General features: G+C 38.8%; 1 protein-coding gene across 2 annotated transcripts in view; it reads right to left on the bottom strand.

The window, feature by feature from the left end:
• The window catches only part of PIGN (phosphatidylinositol glycan anchor biosynthesis class N), a 152,614-nt gene that overhangs the window by 77,916 nt on the left and 53,168 nt on the right, over nt 1-21,530 (bottom strand). For both annotated transcript variants that reach the window (XM_067567929.1, XM_067567930.1), the window contains exons 9-12: nt 11,862-11,902; nt 9,629-9,688; nt 7,401-7,493; nt 5,706-5,761 (exon numbers count right to left, since the gene is read on the bottom strand). In XM_067567929.1, coding sequence (XP_067424030.1) covers nt 5,706-5,761; nt 7,401-7,493; nt 9,629-9,688; nt 11,862-11,902 — 250 coding nt within the window. The remainder of the gene's footprint in view (nt 1-5,705; nt 5,762-7,400; nt 7,494-9,628; nt 9,689-11,861; nt 11,903-21,530) is intronic.

Below are 21,530 nucleotides of genomic sequence, written 5' to 3'. Positions count from 1 at the left end.
GCCTTGCCTATGAGAGGTAATTTGTGCTTGTGCCATTTATTTTACACTATTTCCTAAAACAAGAGGAAATATAAATAAACTAAAAATGTTAACCTATTTTTTCAGCTCTAAAAATTTTTTCTCCTAGTAGAGAATATTAATATAGCAGTAAAATTTTACTCTTCCTTTTTGTGAAATCTTATCCAATCTAAATAATTATGAAAGAACAAGTACTGTGTTGTCAGCTATAGATAATTTGTAAAACAATAGTAATGCTGCCTTTTGGGGCCTCAATCCTGAAAGATGCTGCGTAGAGTGTCCCTAATCCAATCAAGCACTTAAGAATGTGTTAAATTTTAAACCAAGAAGTCAATGAGGCTACTCATACAGTTAAGTTTAGCATGTGCTTTGCAAGATCAGAGCTAAAGTGATGAACCTTTTGCAGAATCAAGCCCTGGTGTCAAGTAACCTGCCTAGCAATAAGTTTTTAAGTGGAAGACTCGTGGAAATTTAGGACTGTTATGAGGGTTGAGTGGTGAGTCTGGCGAGGCTTTTCATCTTCCTTCCCCAGAATTAAATTGGAAAGATCACCATATTGTAGATGAGTTCACTCATCTTCAGTACCTCAGCAAGACAAGAATATTTATCTTTAGTATAGTAAAGATAAAAGGTTAAAAGGATTCAAACCACAAATTGCCATGCGCTAATCCAAAACCTTTCACCATGCTGTAAATACAATATTTGCAAGCTAATTTGCACATTTATGGTATTTTGTTTATTTTTAATGCATACTAGAAAGTCATCTATGAAATTAGATTTATAACTGAATCACAAAGAGAACCTCAAGAAAACAATAATTTGTTCCGTTTAATTTTACTTGTGCAATAGACTGTACAACAAAATTACTACAGGCTCATATTAAGTTTAAAGAACATTTTCCCCCCACCCATATTTGTTAAATTATAAATATCCATCGGATTTCCACTTAAATTGATCCAACACTCAAAAACCAAAACAGATACAGAACACTTGGCTCTCATGAAGTCAACAACATTTATATCTTCCTAAAGATACATTCAACATTAACCTAAGAGTTAAGTATCATAATACAGAACTGGACAGTTCTCTGTGGAAAAAAACAGGAAATAAAGCAATACCCTTATGGCAGATTCAGACAGAAATAAAAAGATGAATGCCCCTCCTTCCCATATGGAATTTTTGTTCCATATGGTATTTTTGTTCCATATGGATACACAAATTCTTTGCTAACAAAACTGTCATTTCTAATCAGAGGTTTGACTAAAACATTTTAATATGCTTTTGAGACTGCTCTGACTGAGGTCTGAGAGCTTAAAGATCCTGAATCTTTCCCTTTGAAGAGGCTACGGTATAAAATACCACACCAAATAATCTCTGATCACCAAGACAAGAATTTTATTTAACGAATTTAATCTACATTACAAAATGAGATCTTTAAAGCACTCAGGATTTATATACCCTAGAAACTAGAGTCAGTGTCATTTCCTGAAGAAAAGGCAGCTGCTCCAAATGACAAAGCATTTTTGGTGCACTACAAGAACTGAAGGCAGAATTAAGTATTACTGAAGACATATCCATGGACCTAATTCAAAACTGAAATCCTTTTGGGAAGAAAGTAGCTTTAACTGAGTTCATAGTCAGACTGGCCCCAATGCAGATTATTGTTGTGACACTGTGTAGAAGAAATGATAACAGGTATATACTAACGTATCACCACCTATCATCACCGCTTTATAACTACTGTTACAATCACAAATGTATCACTGTTACACAATTGCACTAAATTTGATACAAAATATGTCATGAAAAGTATCAATGGAAAAATTGTAATCTGCTAAATTTGACAATTCTGTTTATATGCATGTATCACCTTTTGTATTAAGTATTGAATATTGGCTATATATTTGTGTCGCAAACATATTGTTTTTTTGGATGATGCCCCAATGACAGATTTACATCCATACCAGCGATCCCATTAATGGGCCATTGAAGAGACTCAACTAACCCGATGGGACCCTCCTGGAGACATTTCAGAAAGTACTGAGGCAATGCTGCATCGTGAGTCAGCATAGCATGTAAGGACATGTGATGAGGACATATGACCTAAAACTCCATCTTTTACCAGTAACTTTCCATGCTCATGTGACCCTGGACTTCATATTGACCAGTAACTTCCCATGCATATGGGCTGAGCTATAAACTGTAAACCGTGACTTTCTCTTCAGTTCTGCTCCACATCTCTGAATATGATCTCTAATGAAGAAGAGCTTTAAACGAGGGACTGAATGACCTCCAACCTACTTGGGTAAACCAGAGACTTTTTGCAAGCTACCAGATTTAACATCACGCTATGATCCTGATCTATGAACCCTGAAAATCACTTGTAATGCATATGATTCTTTTAACTATTTAATACTGCTTTTTTTTCCTATCATTAAACCTTGAGTTTTAGATACTAAAGGATTGGCTTCAGAGTGGTTTTTGAGTAAGGTCTAAAGTATAACCTGGGAAAGTGGCCAATTCTTTGGGATCAGAAGAACCTTATAACATTATCTGGTTTTCAGTAACCTCTCATTGGAGAGACCAGATGTCTGGGTGGTGATAACTAGAGCCCAGTGTAGATACAAATATGTGGATCTGCATCCAATCCACTGAAATGAACTTTTACCCGACCCACAATCCACCCTCCCTCTTTTAGATTTAATCACATCCACACACAAGCTGTTCTGGAGCCAGGAGCCCTCCATCAGCTGTTGAGCCCGTTACCCCAAACAGCTGATGAGCACACCCCCAACAGCTGATCAGCTGTTGAGCCCTGCCAAATGCCTAACAGCTGATCAGCTATTTGCTGCACCCTTGGCTGGCAGCTGTTCCTGCCCTTGAAGTCACAGAGGTCCCGACCTCCATGACATCCAATTCACAATAATGGTCGGCGGATACAAAAAGGATATCCATGGATTTGCAGGGCTCTAGTGCTAACAGCTGGATTGCCTGGGGGACTGTGTTTCTGGCTGCTTGCTAACCAGTGTGGTGACACAAGAGCTCACTTTTCATACTGGTTTGGTGAATCTAATTATAGGATAAGCCACCAGTTTGGGGGTGCATCTGCCCTGTTTTATCAGTCTGCTCTCAATTTAGCATTCTCAGCTGTGATCTACTCTAGCCACAGTCACAATTGTCAGAAGCACAAACAACCTATGTGAGAGGAGGGGTCACCAGGTGAGTGGGTGTATGTGTTAGAACACAGCTCACACTAAAGTACACCAAAAGAAATGGAGGTCATACAGAGTGTAAATTCTGCAAGTTTTGAGGAAGTGGGGCATAAGTGTTGTGCACTGCAAGGTCCCTTTTTTTGTATGGCCTGAAGCCTAATACATCCACACATGGAAAATTTTCTCTCAATTCAGTTGTGACTGTTGCAACACAGTACCTGATATGTCCACCTCTCGCCCCCACCTACCCACCTGGTGCATCAGTAAAACCTCGACCTGACCTTATTAGGCCATTAGCTCACTCTTGCTGAAACTGACCTTATTAGGCAATTTCTGAAACTGACCAGGTGACTGTGAGCAGCTGTCTACCTGACCTGTAGCACAGCCACCCTAACGGTCGGCTCACCTCCCAGCCAAAGGTTTGCCCTGATTGAAATGTCTCCCCTCCAATCAGGAGTAACCTTGGCCACCTGAAGCCATTAGTATAAAGCCGGGGCACGCCCCAGGCTCCAGCGAGAGAACTCACAGTTTGCCTGACCCATCAGCTGGCCTGTCTCTTTCTCGACGGCTCCGGACTCCGAGCCTGAACGTGTAAGCCTGCTCTGTGTTGCTGTTTAGCTTCAGGGTGTCATGTTGCAACTCTTCCTGCTGGGACTGGTAAGATCCTAACCTTCTCTCTCTTTCAGTTTCAGTTTTAAACCTGCCCTGAAAGCAGAGGCCGCCCCCCCCATTGCTAACCCTCTCTCTCTTTCAGTTTCTGTTTTAAACCTGCCCTGAAAGCAGAAGCCGCTCCCCCCCATTGCTAACCCTCTCTCTCTTTCAGTTTCTGTTTTAAATCCCGTTTGCCCCTTTGCAGTTAATTGCCCGTTTGCCCCTTTGCAGTTAATTGCCCGTGTGACCCCCCGCCCTTCTGTGCCCTGTAATTAACTCATTGTCTGTGAAATCTCTATGTGAAAGCATTCCCTCCTGTAGTTAACTGCTTCTGCCTCTGTGCTTTTCAGTTAACAGTTTGTGTAACCCCTTTCTGTTTCCTACAAGCAAGTGTAACCCCTTTCTGTTTCCTACCAGCAACTAGTTGTATGTGTAGCATAGTGGTAAGTGTCCCTATCTGCCACCTGGGAGACCAGGGTTTGATTCCTGGTCAGGGAACCACTGTCTGCTTAATATTAGATTAGGTCTTTATAGTTAGTTGCCTGTTTAATACTTTCTTATATCAGTTTATGTTTTATGCTTAATTGTTTTTATGTCCTTTTATAACTAGTTAAAAATCTATATTACTCCTGTGTTTATAATTAAACTCATTTATTTCCAATCGATTCATTATTGACTCTGGGGGATCATTTACGTGTCGGAACAGTGACATATGTACACCTAAGTGTCAGAAGAAAAGGGACAAATCATATCCCATAATGTTCTAACTATACAAACTAAAATTCCATTCTACTTCAGTGGAATCCTCAGACATCTTCTCATCAATGGAAATTCCCTCTCAATTTATGTATGTATACTTGTATATTGTCAATCGAATGTTGGGAGATTATTAGTTTTAACAATTTCAGAATGATATATTTTGTCCATGAACAAAATACATTTTAAAAACTCTTAAAACTCTGCCAAGTCAAATCTAATTTTCAAGAGACAGATGTGACTTTTACAGATGACCTACAGATTAACTTCCTGCAAAATTTTAAGTTTCTAACATCTTCCACTAAAGCTGAACAGTTGTTTAAAAAAAGCCACAAATATTTATTCTTAGTAGGAAATCTTCATTATTTATTTTAAGTATAATTAAAAGTTATGTGATAGAATTTATATTTTGGAAGAATTTAAAGAAAAAAATCCACTTTTATATAAACCTGCACAACTCCCACTCTCAGCTGAGGGCAAGATTTGGGATACCATTCTCACAGTACTCTTGAAAGAGAGACTGCATCTCTGTGGATTAATGACTGTCTGTTATCCTATTCCACTGAAATACAGTAGAACCTGAGAGTTTTGAACACCTCAGGAATGGAGGTTGTTCATAACTCTGAAATGTTCATATCTCTGAATAAAATATTTTGGTTGTTCTTTCAAAAGTTTACAATGGAACATTGACTTAATACAGCTCTGAAATGTTACTATGTAGAAGAAAAATGGTGCTTTTAACCATCATAATTTAAATGGAACAAGCACAGAAACAGTTCCCTTACCTTGTTAAATCTTTTTTTAAACTTTCCTTTTATTTATTTAGTAGTTTACATTTAAACACCATACTGTACTGAATTTGCCTTTTTTTTTTTTTTTTTTGGGGGGGGGGGGGGGGGGATGTTGTTCTGCTGCTGCCTGATAGCATACTTTCGGTTCCAAATGAGGTGTGTGACTGACCGGTCACTTTGTAACTCCAGTGTTCGTAACTCTGATGTACTTATCAAAGTTAAAAAAAACAATCATTTTTATTCATTTAAAAATATAAAAAATGTAAAATGCACTCACTTAAAATGTGTAAATAGAAATGGAAATGTAGTTTCCTTTTTCTGAGTCATCTTAACCTGCAAATAAAATTTGAAAACAATTAACATAAAAGCTGTAACTAAAAATTAATGTTAGGGAAGTGTTTAGGTTGACATAGGAAAGGTTCTTAATACTGTAAAAAAGTAACAAAGACCAAATTTTCAACAAAATGGACAGGGATTTGGGTTTTCTACTCTTGTGAATAGTTGGTTGCAAACAACTCCTTGCACTGTGCTGAAAGAGTACCCCTAAAGATTCAGTCATGCTCCTAGAAAGGCAAATGTGAGAAATTCTCACAGCAGGACTTCCAGAGTGTAAAAGGTGAGGGAAAATAATCAATTAAACGTAGATCTTGATGTTTACCGGATGGCTCCACTTTGAACACAGAGTCAAAGCTAAACACAATCAAGGAATCGAATTGATAATTTTATCATACCAAACCACTGGTGTTGACTCCAACAGACAGGAACTAATCCACTGCTGTAAAGATGTTGAAATGATGCTACTGGACTTCTCAGACTGGACGTACAAAAAAAATGGAAGGTTCTGATGCAGTCATAGTCACTGAGCCTGGAGGTCCCTGAAAATATCTTTCAGGCTTCCTGCACCAGTTTGATCTGAAGCCTAATGGATGCATACAAGACAGTAAGGGAATTTCTAGTATACTGCTCACAGGATCTGATAACTTAAAAGTAACAATCTCCTATATATCTCACTTTCCTTCAGGACAAAATCCTCCCCAGGAAGTACAAGTAGTGGTCAGATCTGTCCATAATAGGAAACTTACAGATCCACTTGGCATCTCTTTAAGATGCTGAGCTACTTCCCGTAATTTTTGAGTTATCTCACTTTTCCTTCAAATTCACACAACCTCTGCCCCTAAAAGGCTTCAAAAATAAGATAGCAAACAGAAAATTTAACACTAGAAAAAGACAGGGTAAAAGTTGGTGAAAATGAAGAACCAGGAACAACTTCAGGAAGACAAAACACCCTATTAAATAAAGAGGCAAATGTACAAGGTGAAGAATATCATCAATTCTATAGAAATAATGGTGTTGTGGAAAGAAAGAAAATGGCTGGCTGAGATACTTACTGATCATTACGATTCATGGAGCAGACAGGTACTTGTTACCTTCTGATTAAGTTATTTAATGGCCCTGAACTTTGAGCTTGGAATGTTCCAGCTCTAGTTGCATAAAAAAGAGACTGATCTATAACAACCTATTTATCTTTTCAGATATCACAATTAAATTTAGGGCCAATTTCTGCCCTCACATAAGCAAGCATTACTCATTTACTTCAATGTGAGCTGTATATACACACCAAAGGACCAGCTGGACTCTTAGAAATTAAATTCTTTACACCAGTATAATGCATAATAATCATTACTAAACTTCATCATTTATGCTCAGGACAGTAAAAAAGAATTCTTTGTTCAAAAAGATTATGGTTTTTCTTAAATTTAAACAAGTAATTTTCAATTCCACACAGATCTGCTTTTTATCTATTTAATTCATATCATATAGTATGTACATAAGATTTCCCTTTTACTCTGACTTACAATACACCATCATCAAAATGTAATCTTATATGTACATACTGTGCTGTAGTAGTTTTTAAAGAGTGGCATGAAATATTTTTCATTTCAAATGTTTACTTGAATGTTAATTTATTTACCTTAAACTGCTCAAGAATTTGAACAGCATTTGTAAACATGCTCTCAGCTTTGAAATGAGCACTATTATTCAGATAGTCCAAAGGCAAAATTCCCTGCAAACATTAAACATCAATTAACAAGATTCATATTTGTTCAAATAATCTAAAGCTAGACAAAGTAGAAAGTAAAATTAGTTACAAATCTCAAATATCTATTGTTATAAACTACAACAAATACTCTTCCTATAATTATTCCTCTTTATCAGGCCTAATCAGTATAATAAGTATAGTATAGAATCTACCTTTCCCAAACCACACAGAAAAAAAGATTGTGAACAAAAGAGCATATATTTTATATTATGTAATTTATATACAACTTAATAAGCATATAAAAGCTGAAGAAGTGAAGCCTAAAAGTAACTAAAGACAAAGGATGGTCTTTTGGCTAAAGCAGAGAACTGGGAGGTAGAAGATCTGGGGCACAATCCTGCTTCCATTCCAGTCAAAGAAAGCTTTCACCAACTTCCTTGATTTTAGGATTGAGCCCCTGGGATCTGTTACTGCTTTGTCACATACTTTAAGGGCGACATCAAATAAATCACTTAATCTCTCTGTCTCAGTTTATCCATTTGTAAAACAAGACGCCAACACTTGCACAGAGATCTTCATTCAAAGATCTCTAAGCACTTTACAAAGATGCATAGATATTATCTCTATTTTACAAATTGGGAAAGTAACATACAAAAAGGTTTTTTGGTTTTGTTTTTTCTTTCCTTTTTAAGTCCTATGCTGAATGTGTATATTTTACTGTAAAACTATGTGTTTTTGCATCTTCATGTGAAATCTCTCCAAAAATCAAAAGTCCAACTTTAACTAGTGAGCAGAACCTTTTGTTACACTAATACAAAGTAAGTATTTTTTTGGAATTATTACAAGTTCTGGGCCCATTAATATTCTCTCTTCAGTCTCCTCATCCTCCTTCTATCTTAATAAATCCATGCACCATCTATGTTTTCAAAATGTATTTGTTTCCCTTTAAAGGGTCAGATTCTTTCCTGGCCAAGATCCACTTAGTACAAGAGAATGGAAGCAGGCTTGAAGGGAATTGGTTATAGCTCCCTAAAGGCCCGTCTACACAGGGAAATTGACCAGAATACTTTCCAAAGCAGAGTCATTTTTATAGAATAAAGTCAGTATACGGTCAATTTCTACATATAGAAAGCCCTAATTCTCAATCTTGTGAATCTCCAGCCTCAGCCACAGCATAATTTATAGAATACCATATGAATGTTCTTTCTAACCTACTACGCTAGTGGCAATGGTCCTCTGAGGTGTTTGAGTGACACCCTCTATTTGGATTGAGAGGAAGAGTGGCATAGGAATGGAGTAAACTTGCTTTACATCAGCAAAAAACTCTCCTAACACCAGGGAAAGCCTCAGCTGACCACATACAGAAATGGAGCGCAAAGAACAGGACCAGAAGACAGAATCTGTACAAAGTCTCCAGAAGTTTTTTTAACAGACCCTTTTGCGTTTTTCCCCTCTTAACTTTTGTTATGTACTGTATATGCATATGTGAAGTAACTAATAGAAAAGAAAAAATTAAAGCTTCAATTGTTAATTGAAGAAAGAAAATTCATAAAGAAATTCTGGTCCATTATATGAGACAGCCATTTACAAACAGAAATAATGGATACAAATAGATAAACTGCATGGTTAAAAGAGAGGTGATCTATCCCAAACAATGAACCAAATCATTGACTAACCTAATGAAATAAAATATCATCTAAAAAAATCTCACTAAACTAAATAATCAGATTAAAAACAACATTAAACTTCAGAAAATAATTTAATTAATTTATTTATTTTACAGTTTCACCTCTTCTAATTAAAAACAAAAGAAAAAGAAATATAGTTCATATCCTAACAGAAAATTAACAGAGCGTTTGCACACTTAAAGTGAAAGGTGGCCATTTAATACTTAAAGTAAAAGGTGGCCACAACGTTTCTGGTTACAATGGATCAACTACTTTTATATTTCAAAATAGTATACTACACATTACAAAATAAGATACAATCTTCCTTTTTTATCTGCTTAGGTCCTAATGCTGCAAACACTTATTTCTATGCTTAATTTTACATCCTTGACTAGTCCTCACTTACTATGGCAAAAGTTTGCAAAATTGTCTCCCCCTCCCACCCAAAAGACACTTTTTTAAAAGTAAATCTCATAGTCTGGTATTTCTTACCACAGAATTAAGTGGAAAAGGAACACCAATAAGGGAAGCCATCAGTGGTGCTATATCAGCCTGTGAAAAGAGAAGTGTTCTGAATTTAGCATGCTTCAAAATGTATAAAGTATTCATAAATTTGGATTAATTATAAGAATATGCCTGTATTTTGAAATGTGAACTATCATACCTATTAGAATCTATTACAGTATTAAAGCACTCCAGCAAAGTAATATTTTTCAATGTTTAAATTAATTATCTTGATTCTGAATGGAATGAAAATTTGAGTTTTCAGAATGAGTTTTATTGCTCTATCAAATTAAACCCATTTGATAATCCAACAATTTTATATATTAGAATTTCACAAAGTGAATTTAAAAGTGAATTAAAAACCCTACAGGTTTTTTTTTTTAATTGGAAATTCAATATCTCCTTCACTGTGTTTTGTCGGAGAAACGTATCTGGGTTTTTTTCGTTATTTTCATCAAAGAAAGAATTATTTTTTCACACTTTTTTACAGTGGCATTCTGACCATACTATGTATAAAAAGCAATTCTTAATCGTTTGTTATTAGAATGTCAGCCACTGACCAACTTTTACTATTTAGGGCTAGGTTCCAATACCCTTAGTCATGCTGAATTAACCTCTTATTCCACAAATGGTCCCTTTAATTTCAACAGGTCTACTCATGGAATATGGTACTATCGATCATGAGTAAAGTATCAGAGTCTAGCTCTTAGTATTTTTATAATTTCTATTTTCCTTTACATAAAAAGACTATAAATCAGAAAAGTTTCCTTAGCTACACTGTATACATCTGGAATGACTCCACTGACGTAAACGGAGTTACTATAGATCTACCTATGCATCAAAAGAGAATCTGAGTCACTATTTGTAGAAGGCAAAACACTCAAAGCCATATCATACCATTGATTTTTAAACAGAATTCCTCATTGGAATTTCCAGTAAGGAGTTCTGCTTAAATTAACTAAATAGTAAATGAGAACACACTATTTGTCACAGACAAAACTAACTGTGTGTCCAAGACAATTATCAAGTACACGCTGAAACTGAAGACTCCTTTCTATACTTATGTGGAAATAAGATTTCACAGTGCTTGCAGGCCTAAGGACTTGTATTAATTTGCAAAAGTGCTTGCCATGGCCCTGCTTTCAGTAGTTTCTACTCTAACCCTGTTTTTGGTAGCTCACAACTTTTCAAAACTTTCACCATCTAGGCTGAATTGCCCATTCTTTGGTCCCTTCCTGAAGGTGATTTATTTTAGTTGAAGCAAAATCGTTGCTGCTGTTGTTGAGTTCCAGAAAAAACAAAAAAACAAAAACAACTCTTCACTATTTTTTCCCATTACACCAAAATTCTTGCTATGTAATTTATCAGCTATACTGCCAAAATGGCTGGGGACAGAATGATAAAATTCAGCATGGAAACAGACCTCACTGAGAAATGCCTTTCAGTACTCCAGGGAAAAGCAGTTTTGATTTGACAAATATAGCAGCATTTGAAAATCACATGCAGCACAGATGCCGGAATTCGCAGTTTCTGAAGGCCACACTGCACACCTAAGCATGGTGAACTTAGTTATATAGTGCAGATGATCATGGGCTAAGGCAATTACCACGTATCATCTTTCTTCAGTCCCTGGGCATCTTTGTAGGGGTGGGAATGAGGTAAAGGCTCAACTCTAGCAAGGTGCACAATGGTCGGGGAGCTTTGCCAGGCACTTCTTAAGATCTGCAGATAGAACCCCATTCTGAAGCCCTTAGATGTTATGCAAACTCTATATGAGTGGAGAAGAGGGGTTCCATACCACAGACTTTTTAAGGTTCAGGGGACAGGGCATTTAAGTGGTATGGAATTTACATAAATTATTGTCAATGTTTTTAAATTTCGCCCTGTGAATATCACACAGGTCTTGTATTCTTTCAAAAAAAAAAAAAGCGATCATGCCATTAAAGACTGCATTGTAATGCATTCAGAGAAGGGGAAAGCTGAACATAGTAGTTGCATTAACTGACACAGATGACAGCTGTGAGTATCGGGGGATGAAATTTTTCCCAGATACATGTAGTTTCTAAGGGCAGTGGCCTATGTCATTTTCTATTTAAAGCAGCAAATTCTGGAAAAAATATAATCATCCATCTTTCATAAATTCCTTTATAAGTCTTGTGTAGGAGATTAAATTAATTCAGAAAGGAAAGTTAATGAGCTTTGAATTGGATACTTCTGATACCTGGTTGACATCCAGCCTCTTCCAGTTCCCCAGTTTCCATTCTAAAAGAAACAACAGAACTCATGAGCAGTTGATCCAGGCAGATTTTAGAGCAGTGATACTCAGACTGAGGCTCACGAGCCACAAGTTGCTCTTCAATGTGTCTCCTGCACCTCTTTGCAGCACATGATATTAAAGAACTGTGTGATTTAATTATTAACCAATCTAATTTATTAACCAATCAGGATGCTTTTACCATGTTATTAACCAATTGTAGTTGATAAAATAATAATACTTGGTCAGTCATTTTTGCAGTGAGAATATTATATATATAATTTCCCCATCATACTGTTTAAATCTGAACATATAGTACTCCAGTAAATGAAACAATGAATTCACACTACTGTGGCTCTTTTGGGTAATATTGATCACTAATTTGGCTCCTGAGCCACTGAGGTCTGAGTATCACTGTTTTAGAGAAATAATTAAACTCTTAATGAGTTTCTAGTTCTTTCGGCAAGGATTCTTTTCTGCTAAGAGACACATATACTTTGGCTTCAGTGCACAGGAACAGTACAGACAGATCTCAAAAGGCAGAAACAACATGAATTTCTTTCAGCCTGCATTTTCTTTCATCCATAAAGAAAAACCACTGGCTGTACTTGTGACTGCAGTCACCTGAGGAAATTTTTCCCTAAAACCTATATCCTTGTAGAACAGGGATATAGAAGCATAACTCCCTGAAACACAAAACTTCCTGAGACAACTAAAGAAGTCAAAGTGAGATTTGGGAACACAGTGTCCATATCTCACAGAAAGCTTTGAAAACAAACCTCTAGTTCCCAGAAGCAGCTCCTCAGCACACAGGTACTAAGGGGTAAACAGATTCAGTATTATTTATGGCAGACAGTAAGACCAAGCTCAGAAAAATCCTACTGTTTAACAGTCCAGGACATACCAAAATGCTCATCTGGACAAAGTCAAATTTAATTTACTGCCAGTCAGTTAAGCTGCTGATCTGCACATAAAGTACTCTTTTTCCACTTGGCCCCAAACAATCTCTGTTGTATCTTGTGATGTGGAGTCTGCCCCTCACTGCCAGGAAAAGGTTAAGGGGGCCCTTGGAAGGGCAGCAATCAAGAAGGAGCTGCAGTGCAGTCAGTCAGGGCCCAAGAGGCCAGTATAGAAGGAGCAATAAAGCAGAGCAAGGACAGTGCCTCTCAGGGGCTCAAAGGGGAAAGACTGGCAGTACCCTGGACAGAGCAGTGGCCGGCTGCTGGGAATCAGCAGAGCCAAAGGCCCTGAAGCAAGGGTGGACAAATTACTGGGGCTCTGGGGAAGTGGCCCAGCGAAAGCTATGGAGGAGTTGGGGGAGATGCAGTGAAAGGCTGCCACACCTAAGGTCCCTGGGCCGGGACCCGGAATAGTGGGAGGGCCCAGGTCCCTCCTCCAGCCCCTCATTGCAATAGCATTGGTGCAGGCAACACTAGGCAGGACTGCAGTGGGCACCGTGGGAAGTGGCCTAGAACGGATGGCAGAATCCCCCAGAAGCGGAGGAGCACGGACTGCAACTCGAGTGGAAGGCCGAGTCACGAGAGCAAGGGTCCAGCAGAGACAGGCACGAGACACTGCAGAAAGACGAGCTGAGGACTGATTCCCCAGACAACCAGCAGGAGGCTTCATGGCAGGGAGTCACACTGTGCTACATTTCTACATTTGTCTCTTTAGAAAGCAACATCAAAACAGGGAGGGGTTTTTTGGACCATTTTAAAACTTAATTTATCAGTTTATTTTTTCATAACTGCCTCTGTTTCCTAACTTTTGAATTAGTCCTCCTAGCAGTGATGTCATGAGCAGAGAACAGGCAGCTTACCCATCTTTTTGCAGAAGCCTTCCCACAGTAACAGTGACAGGTTAAAAACAGTTGTTGACTGCCACTAGCATTTTAAGTACCATGCTATGTACCCAGTCAAAGCAGGTCTCAGACAGGGTGTTAAAATACCAGTGGCAGTTGGACTAATGTTAGCAATAGGGGAAAACCACCTTGTAAAGTTCCATCAATAGAGACAAAGCCTTAACAGACCACATAATGTCCTTCATCTGCACATGCATCCTCCCCTGACACAGAGATCAGAGGCAGGATTCTGTCTACTACATCAGATGAGCCAGACAGAATCAGTTCACATTCACAACATTTTCTATATAATAAAGTTTGTAAACAATATGGTTCTTTCTAAATGAAAGCGTAAATCAATCAAACTTATTACACCCATCAGAGAAGCATTGATATAACACAATGAACAGTTCTTCACTTTGTTATTTATTAAAATACTAATAATAAATATTAAAAATCCTAGTCATGCCCCTGTCTTGGCCTCTCAATGTCTTCTATATACTCTATCTTCTTTAGACTGTAAGCTGACTGGTGCAGCTGTATTCTGGGTCTTGCACTGCGCCAAGCTTATTGTCAGCACTTAATTCATTCATCAAGTGACTAGATTCAGGGGTCTGATTATTGCTGCATGTTTTTTGAGTGCCTCTGCTTTCAACTCATATACCACAGCTATATAATTTAACAACATGAAACACATTTACAGCTAGTTCCCATGGTAACACATTAAATGTATTATCAGTATTAGTCATGAATTCATAGTGATATACTTATATCAAAATAAACTGAATTGATTTCCATGAGAAACTCCCCTGTATGTCTGTTCCCTGTTATGTAATAGAACAATTTTGTTTTCTCCTAACAGGGAAACAATAGTGCAGAGGAGACATGAAACTGATGGGTTGATTACACACATCGCAGTTCATAGAGGCTTCTCTGTTAGAAACTTTTGAAGCTATGAATGTAGCGTTTTCCCAGGAAAATGCTTTCAAAGATACAACACTATTTATCTCTCTCTCTCTCGTAGTTTTTATAGCATCCATCACTGTTGCTCTGTGGCTAGTTACAAGAGCTGCTGGGATACTGGGGGGTAGCTGCAGAACTGGCTATGGTGGGGTTGGACTCACAGGAGCACAAAGAAGAAACACCTCCCATCTAACTTCAGGCCATGCCTTTTTTGATCTTATCTGCCATTTCAGGTGGATAAAGCATGGGCTTTATATAAGGTGACGAGCAGTTTTCTGCTGTTGGATAGGGCTTACTGGTGGACAGGACACAAACACTCTTACCCTGCTCTCCAAATTCCTAGCTGAGGTCTGCTGGGCAGTCAGCCACAAAGGAAGTGGAGGGAAAGTAGTGTCAAAATAGCAATTTAAAAAAACAGATGGAGGGAGAGGAGCACAGGAGTTTGCTATGGTAGGGCACAGAGTCAATGTGCGGAAACACAGAGCCTCAGCTCCTTATATAAGGGGAACTCTGGTTCCAGAACCTTCTAGCACAGCTGTCTCCAGGAGTTGCAAAAGCCAAGGACAACCCATCAGTTCTAAGTCTCCTCTGGAATGGTATATTCTGTATACGAGAACAAAATGTGATACTGTTCCCGCTGAACTCAATGCCAAAACTCATTGGGGGCAGGCCCTAAATCTGTGTAACATTCATTTCACCATGGAGTCAGAAAGCAACTTTTCTGAAAGAAGAGAGTTACACAGGAGTCATTATGATGGCCAAATGGATAATGCTATGCGTTGCACAAAGGAGACACTGATATAGGTGTGCTGTCAGGATTCTTGCTAAACCGGTAATCTGATCAGCCTTCAGGGGAGGCAAAATACAGGAGAAGAGACTGATAAGAAGAAGGCTGTCATGTCAGAGCAAGCAGCAGACCCTTCTAGCCATATAAGGAGCACACCAATCACTCCACACCAAATTGGATAGGGTAACTCTCCATTGCAGCCACTGCCTCAGGTAACATTCACCCTTGATGGTAATGATGGGACAAGGGGGAAAAAAAAACCCTCACTGTTTTTCGCCTGTTTGCCATAAACAGACAATAAAGTTTGTCGGTGTTAAAAAATATTGTGCTGTCTCCTGTGGACTCTTGTAACTTTGAGAAATTCAGAAGGTCTGTAAGTACTTGCATGAAATTAAGCCTGTGCACCATTGTATATTATCTTTTAAAAAATTTACCCTCACATATCAAAACGTTCATAAAAAATACAAGGATTTTAGATTTTCTCCATGCAACTGTCAAACTTTTTTTTTTTTTTTTTTTTTTTTTTTAAGGGAATGGGGAAGGGGGTGAGATGGCAGAAGGGAAGCAAAGTAGATTGAGTATCCTGTTGATGATCTCCAACACTCACTTGTCCGTAGTGGTATGTTCCCAATGCTGGTGGAAACAAGAAAGGCAGTCACTGAAGTGACTGAGACATGCAGATTGTTGCAGTAGATATGAGTGGGGATGGCACCTCAACCACTTAATCAATTTCATTGTTTTGAAGTAGTGGGTTGGGAGGTCGATGCCTGAGAAATAGGTGGATCTCTTCTTCTGAAACCATTGTCTTTTTATGCTGGGGTTTGTAACTTCTCTATGGGAGGCAAAAAAAATGAACAGGATGAGATCTCTGCACCATCTGAGGCTTACTGAACTTTCTTTTCTGGGCAGAGGTGTAAATTCCCAGAAAGCATAAAGGTTGCCCTATAGTCTTTTTAAGATATGCAGATACTTGTCAGTTTTTTCCACAAACAGCTTTGACCTGTCAAAAGGAAGGTCCCTCAACTGTATTTTGGACTTTCCTCAGAAACCTCAAGAGCTGAAGCCAGGAGGCCCTCCTCATAACCACCACCGTGGAGGTAGAATGAGAGGCAATATCAGCAGCATCCAGAGAGGCCTGCCAAGATGTTCTCAGCAACATGACCCTCAGCAATGATTGCCTGAAATTGTTCCCTCTGCTCTTAGAAGATGCTCAATAAAGATACTCAGTTTTGAACAGTTAGCATGGCTGTATTTCTCCATGAGGGCTTGCCAGTTGGTGATCCTAAATTGTAGAGCAGCAGATGAATATAACTTAATGGCCAAATAAATCAAGTCACTTTAGGTCTCTATCATAAGGCATTGAGTTAGCATGGTGCTGTCTTTCACATTCATTCACAACATGGAGAGAGGCATTGCAAGGCGGATTGGATTAAGTTTTGTGATGACTATCAGAGGAGGAAGGAATCTGCTACTTGGATTCAGAATATTACTAGTGTGTGGCTGTGCCCCACCTGTGGACGGGTCTGTCATTCACGCAGCAGATTCAACAACCATCAAACAACTTATTGGCACATACACCAAGCTCTGTAAAGAGCATCAGTGCCAATGATTGATTGATTGATTGTCTTCCACATACGTTCACAGCGTTGACCAAAAGGGAGTTGAGGGGATGAGTGCAAAAATAAAAATTTCAAGTCCTTAGAAAGAATGTAATATTTTTTGTCCACCCTCTTACAGGTAGTTGGTATTGTGGATAGCGTATGCCAAATTATTTTTGTGGAGTCTAACAGGGCCTCATTAATAGGTAACACGATGAGGGCAGTATGTCAAGTAGTTTCTGCTGTGACTCAATCTTCTCTAGTGGAATTTGCAAAGAGTCCATTGTCTTTTTAATAAGTCCTAGAACTGTTTAAAGTCATCAGCAAGGGATGGTGGAGGAGGCATGACTGCTCCATCTGAGGAGGAAGAAGAGATGTTAGTTGTTGGGGTGATTTCCTTGTCCATTCTTGCTTCCTGGTCCTCAGAGATCTCCTCCTAGAGAGAGGCTGGTGGGGACTGTCTGCTCTTCTCCCAATGAGAAATATTAGAGGTCCTGGAGAATTGCAGGTAATAAACCGCCCATAGGTCCCAGAACCATCAATGAGGTGGTGCATAAGGCATGGGTGTCCATTCCAGCAGTCTGGAACATAAAATCATAGAAGTGTGGGACTGGAAGGGACCTCAATGGGTCATCTAGTCCTGCACTCAAGGTAGGACTAAGTAATAACTAAACCATTCCTGAGAGGTGTTTGTCTAACCTGTCCAATGACAGAGATCCCATAACCTCCCTGGGCAATTTGTTCCAATGCTTAACCACCCACACAGTTAGGAAGATTTTCCTAATGTCCAACCTAAACCTCCTTTGCTGCAATTTAAGCCCTTTGCTTTTTGTCCTATCCTCAGAGGTTAAGGAGAACAATTTTTCACCGTCCTCCTTGTAACAACCTTTTGCGTATTTGAAATCTGTTACGTCCCCCGCTCAGTCTTCTCTTCTCCAAACTAAACAAACCCAATTTTTTCAATCTTTCCTCATAAGTCATGTTTTCTAGACTTTTAATACCATATTTGTTGTCCTCCTTTGGACTTTCTCCAATTTGTCCATATCTTTCCTGAAATGTGCTCAGAACTGGACACAGTACACCAGCTGAGGACTTATCAGCATGGAGTAGAGTGGAAGAATTACTTCTCGTGTCTTGCTTAGGGATCCCACTAAATATGCCCTTTCAGTTTGACTGTGAATCACTGACAACTACTCTCTGGGAACGTTTTTCCAACCAGTTATGCACTCATCTTATAATAGCTCCATCTAGATTGTATTTCCCTAGTTTGTTTATGAGATGGTCAAGTATCATGAGACTATAACAAAAGCCTCACTAAAGTCAAGGTATACCACATCTACTGCTTCCCCCCATCCATAAGGCTTATTACCCTGTTAAAGAAAGCTATTAGGTAGGTTAGACATAAATTGTTCATGACAAATCCATGCTGACTGTTGCTTATCACCTAATTATCTTTTAGGTGTTTTTAAATTGGTTTCTTTATTTTTTGCTCCATTATCTCTCAAGGTACTCAAGTTAAGATGACTGGTCTGTAATTCCCCAGATTGTCCTTATTCCTCATTTTATAGATTGGCACTATATTAGCCCTCTTCCAGGAATCTCTCCCATCTTCCATGAGTTTTCAAAAATAATCGCTAATGCTTCAGATATCTCCCCTGTCAACTGCTTGATTATTCTAGGATGGATTTCATCAGGCTCAGCTGACTTGAGGTCATCTAACTAGATTTTAACTTGTTCTTTCCCTATTTTAGCCTCAGAACATACCTCATTTTCACTGGCATTCACTATGCTAGATGTCTGATCACTACTAACATTTTTTATGAAAACAAACAAAAAAAGTATTTAGCACTTCCACTATTTCCACATTTTCTGTTCTGGTCTTTCCCCCCTCATTGAGTAATGGGCCTTACTCCATCCTTGGCCCTCCTCTTGCTTCTATTGTATTTGCAGAATGTTTTCTTGTTACCCCTTATGTCTCTAGTTAGTTTAATTTCATTTTGTGCCTTGGCCTAATTTTGTCCCTACATGCTTGTGTTGTTTTTTTTTAATATGCATCCTTCATAATTTGATGTAGTGTCCACTTTTTATAAGACTCCATTTTGAGTTTCAGATCACTGAAGATCTCTTGGTTAAGCCAGCGTCGTCTCTTGCCATAATTCCCATCTTTCCTACGCAGTGAAACAGATTACTTTAGTGCCCTTAATAATGTCTCTTTGAAGAACTGTCAACTCTCTCACACTGTTTTCTTCCCTTAGACTTGCTTTCCACGGAATCTTACCTACTAACTCCTTGGGTTTTCTAAAGTCTGCCTTCTTGAAATCCTTGTCTCTCATGGGGATATTCTGACTCCTTGGAAGTCTCAGGAAAGAAGGTTCCATGTTAATGGAAGAGAGAGTCCTGACTGGAAATGTGAATGGCTGATGAGAAGTCTCCATCATCTTCCTCATCATCATCACTTGGTAAAGCTGGAGCACTCATAGAGATAGATAGAAACGCCGTCGGTACTGGATGAATGTCTGGATACCAAGAGGTACTCAGTACCAGAAAAGGGTCGGTGCCAAACACAGGGGATTCAGGTGTTTCTTTTACCATCAGGTTCCACGGGAATCAAAACATGCAATACTGCAGCAATGGTTGGTACCAACGAGGCAGGTTGGGCAGAAGTAACTGTGGTAGAGGGAGCTAATGGTACCAAAGATCCTATGCATGCCAACGAATGGCCACTGGTCTAGTCTTCTGCGGTGCCAAAGTGCTGGATTCCAAAAGCCCAGTAGACTCTGTTGGTACCAATTTAGAAGAGCTGGTCTTCTTTTTCCTGCCACTCTGATCATCAGATGGTACAGCTCTTCCAAAACTGGACCTTTCAGAGTCCTTGGGTTTCCTAGTGATCACGGTACCTGAGGAATCTGCTTTCTCGTGGGTACCAAGTTGGAGATTGGCAGGTGCCGAAGCAGGTGTCTTTAAGTTAGATTCTCTACCTAGAAACTTGAAGACCACTTAATTTAGAGTCTTTTTGAGAGGATCCCAGTTATTTCCTCTTTGATGCTCTACAGAAGTGCTGTGCCGAGGAGTCAAAGCGGTCAATTTCCTCAGAGATTGTCTTGGGCTGGAGGGGTGAGTGTGTGGACGGGTCCCCTGGCTGGGGTCAGATGCTGGTCAGAGTGATCTCTCTATCATAAACTTAAGTTCCTGTTCTCAATTGGCTCTCAATTTTAATGCCAAGCAGAAATTACACTTTTGGAGAACGTGTGACTACCCAGGGCAACAGACACACCAGGAATGCCTGTCACTGACTGGTATAGCTTCTTGGCATGAAATGCAGCATTTAAAACCAGGAGAACTGGGCATGCCCTCCCAGCATTTAAATTCCCATGAGGGGAGAAAAAATAGGTGAAAGAGCAATAGTTCCTACCATAAAAGTAGAAGTAAAATCTCTTCTTTTTTTTTTAATTTTTTTCTTCATTTTCCATTTTTTTGAATGTATAAAATCGATACCATTAACTAACACAAAGGAAACATTAAGAACTCCCACTAACTAACAAGTAAGATACAAGAAAAAAAATACAGTTGAGGTTAGTTCAACTCGGACACTGTTGAGGTTCCATCTCAGGCCGAGGCAGTTGAGAAGGAACTGAGGGTGGTTTGCCCACACAGCGCTATATAGCTACAGTGCAGGACATGAGGCTGCAGGGGCTGCATGCGTGGGCCAAACGGATACTGCTATCTAAAATCTCCAAGGTGAGGCACATGACCCACTCTATGAAGAAAAGATTACCTCACCTATCTTGTCTCTCCCATATCCTGGGACCAACACGGCTGTAACTACACTGCAAACTATACCTTGAAGTTTCTGGCAGTTCAGCCTTCATAACCAAGGCATCAAAGTCAGCCATTTTTGCTTATTGTCAATATATTTATTTCATGGGTTATTTTCAAACCTGTTGGCGATGCAATAATTTTGTGCAAATATTTGATCCTAAAAAGTGAAATGTTTGCATGATCTATATCTAGTCAACTGTATTTAGTCTGTTCCACCATCACTCTTCTCAAGCATATGGCAGAATGAAAACCTCAGGGCTGTAGTCATTTTTGCCTCTTTTCTCCCCTCTCTAATGTAGCACGACAAAGAATACAACAGTTTAGAAACTTATTACCCCATTGATCCTGAGCATCAATCTTAGACACTCAGGAGGCCTTGGGAAATCAAACAAGCAGCAAAAATGGAACACTAGAGAAAAAGAAGGGCAAGCCGAGTGCATGATGTAATATCTTAAAGCATACAAGGCAACACAGAACCCCAAGGAAGCTTCAGTAATCCAGTATGTTAATATGCCATGTATTTAGAATATTAAATATGAACTCTTCTTTACATCATATATTAGCACTTTGTAAGGATTGTAATTTTTATGAAATAAAAAAAATTATATAAGGAGAAAAAAAGAAAACAT

Source organism: Emydura macquarii, unplaced genomic scaffold (assembly GCF_026122565.2).
Source record: "Emydura macquarii macquarii isolate MOO-44397 ecotype Brisbane River unplaced genomic scaffold, CSIRO-AGI_Emac_v2 contig_2825, whole genome shotgun sequence".
Classification (NCBI taxonomy): Eukaryota; Metazoa; Chordata; order Testudines; family Chelidae; genus Emydura; species Emydura macquarii.
This window is presented reverse-complemented; position numbering and strand designations above follow the sequence as displayed.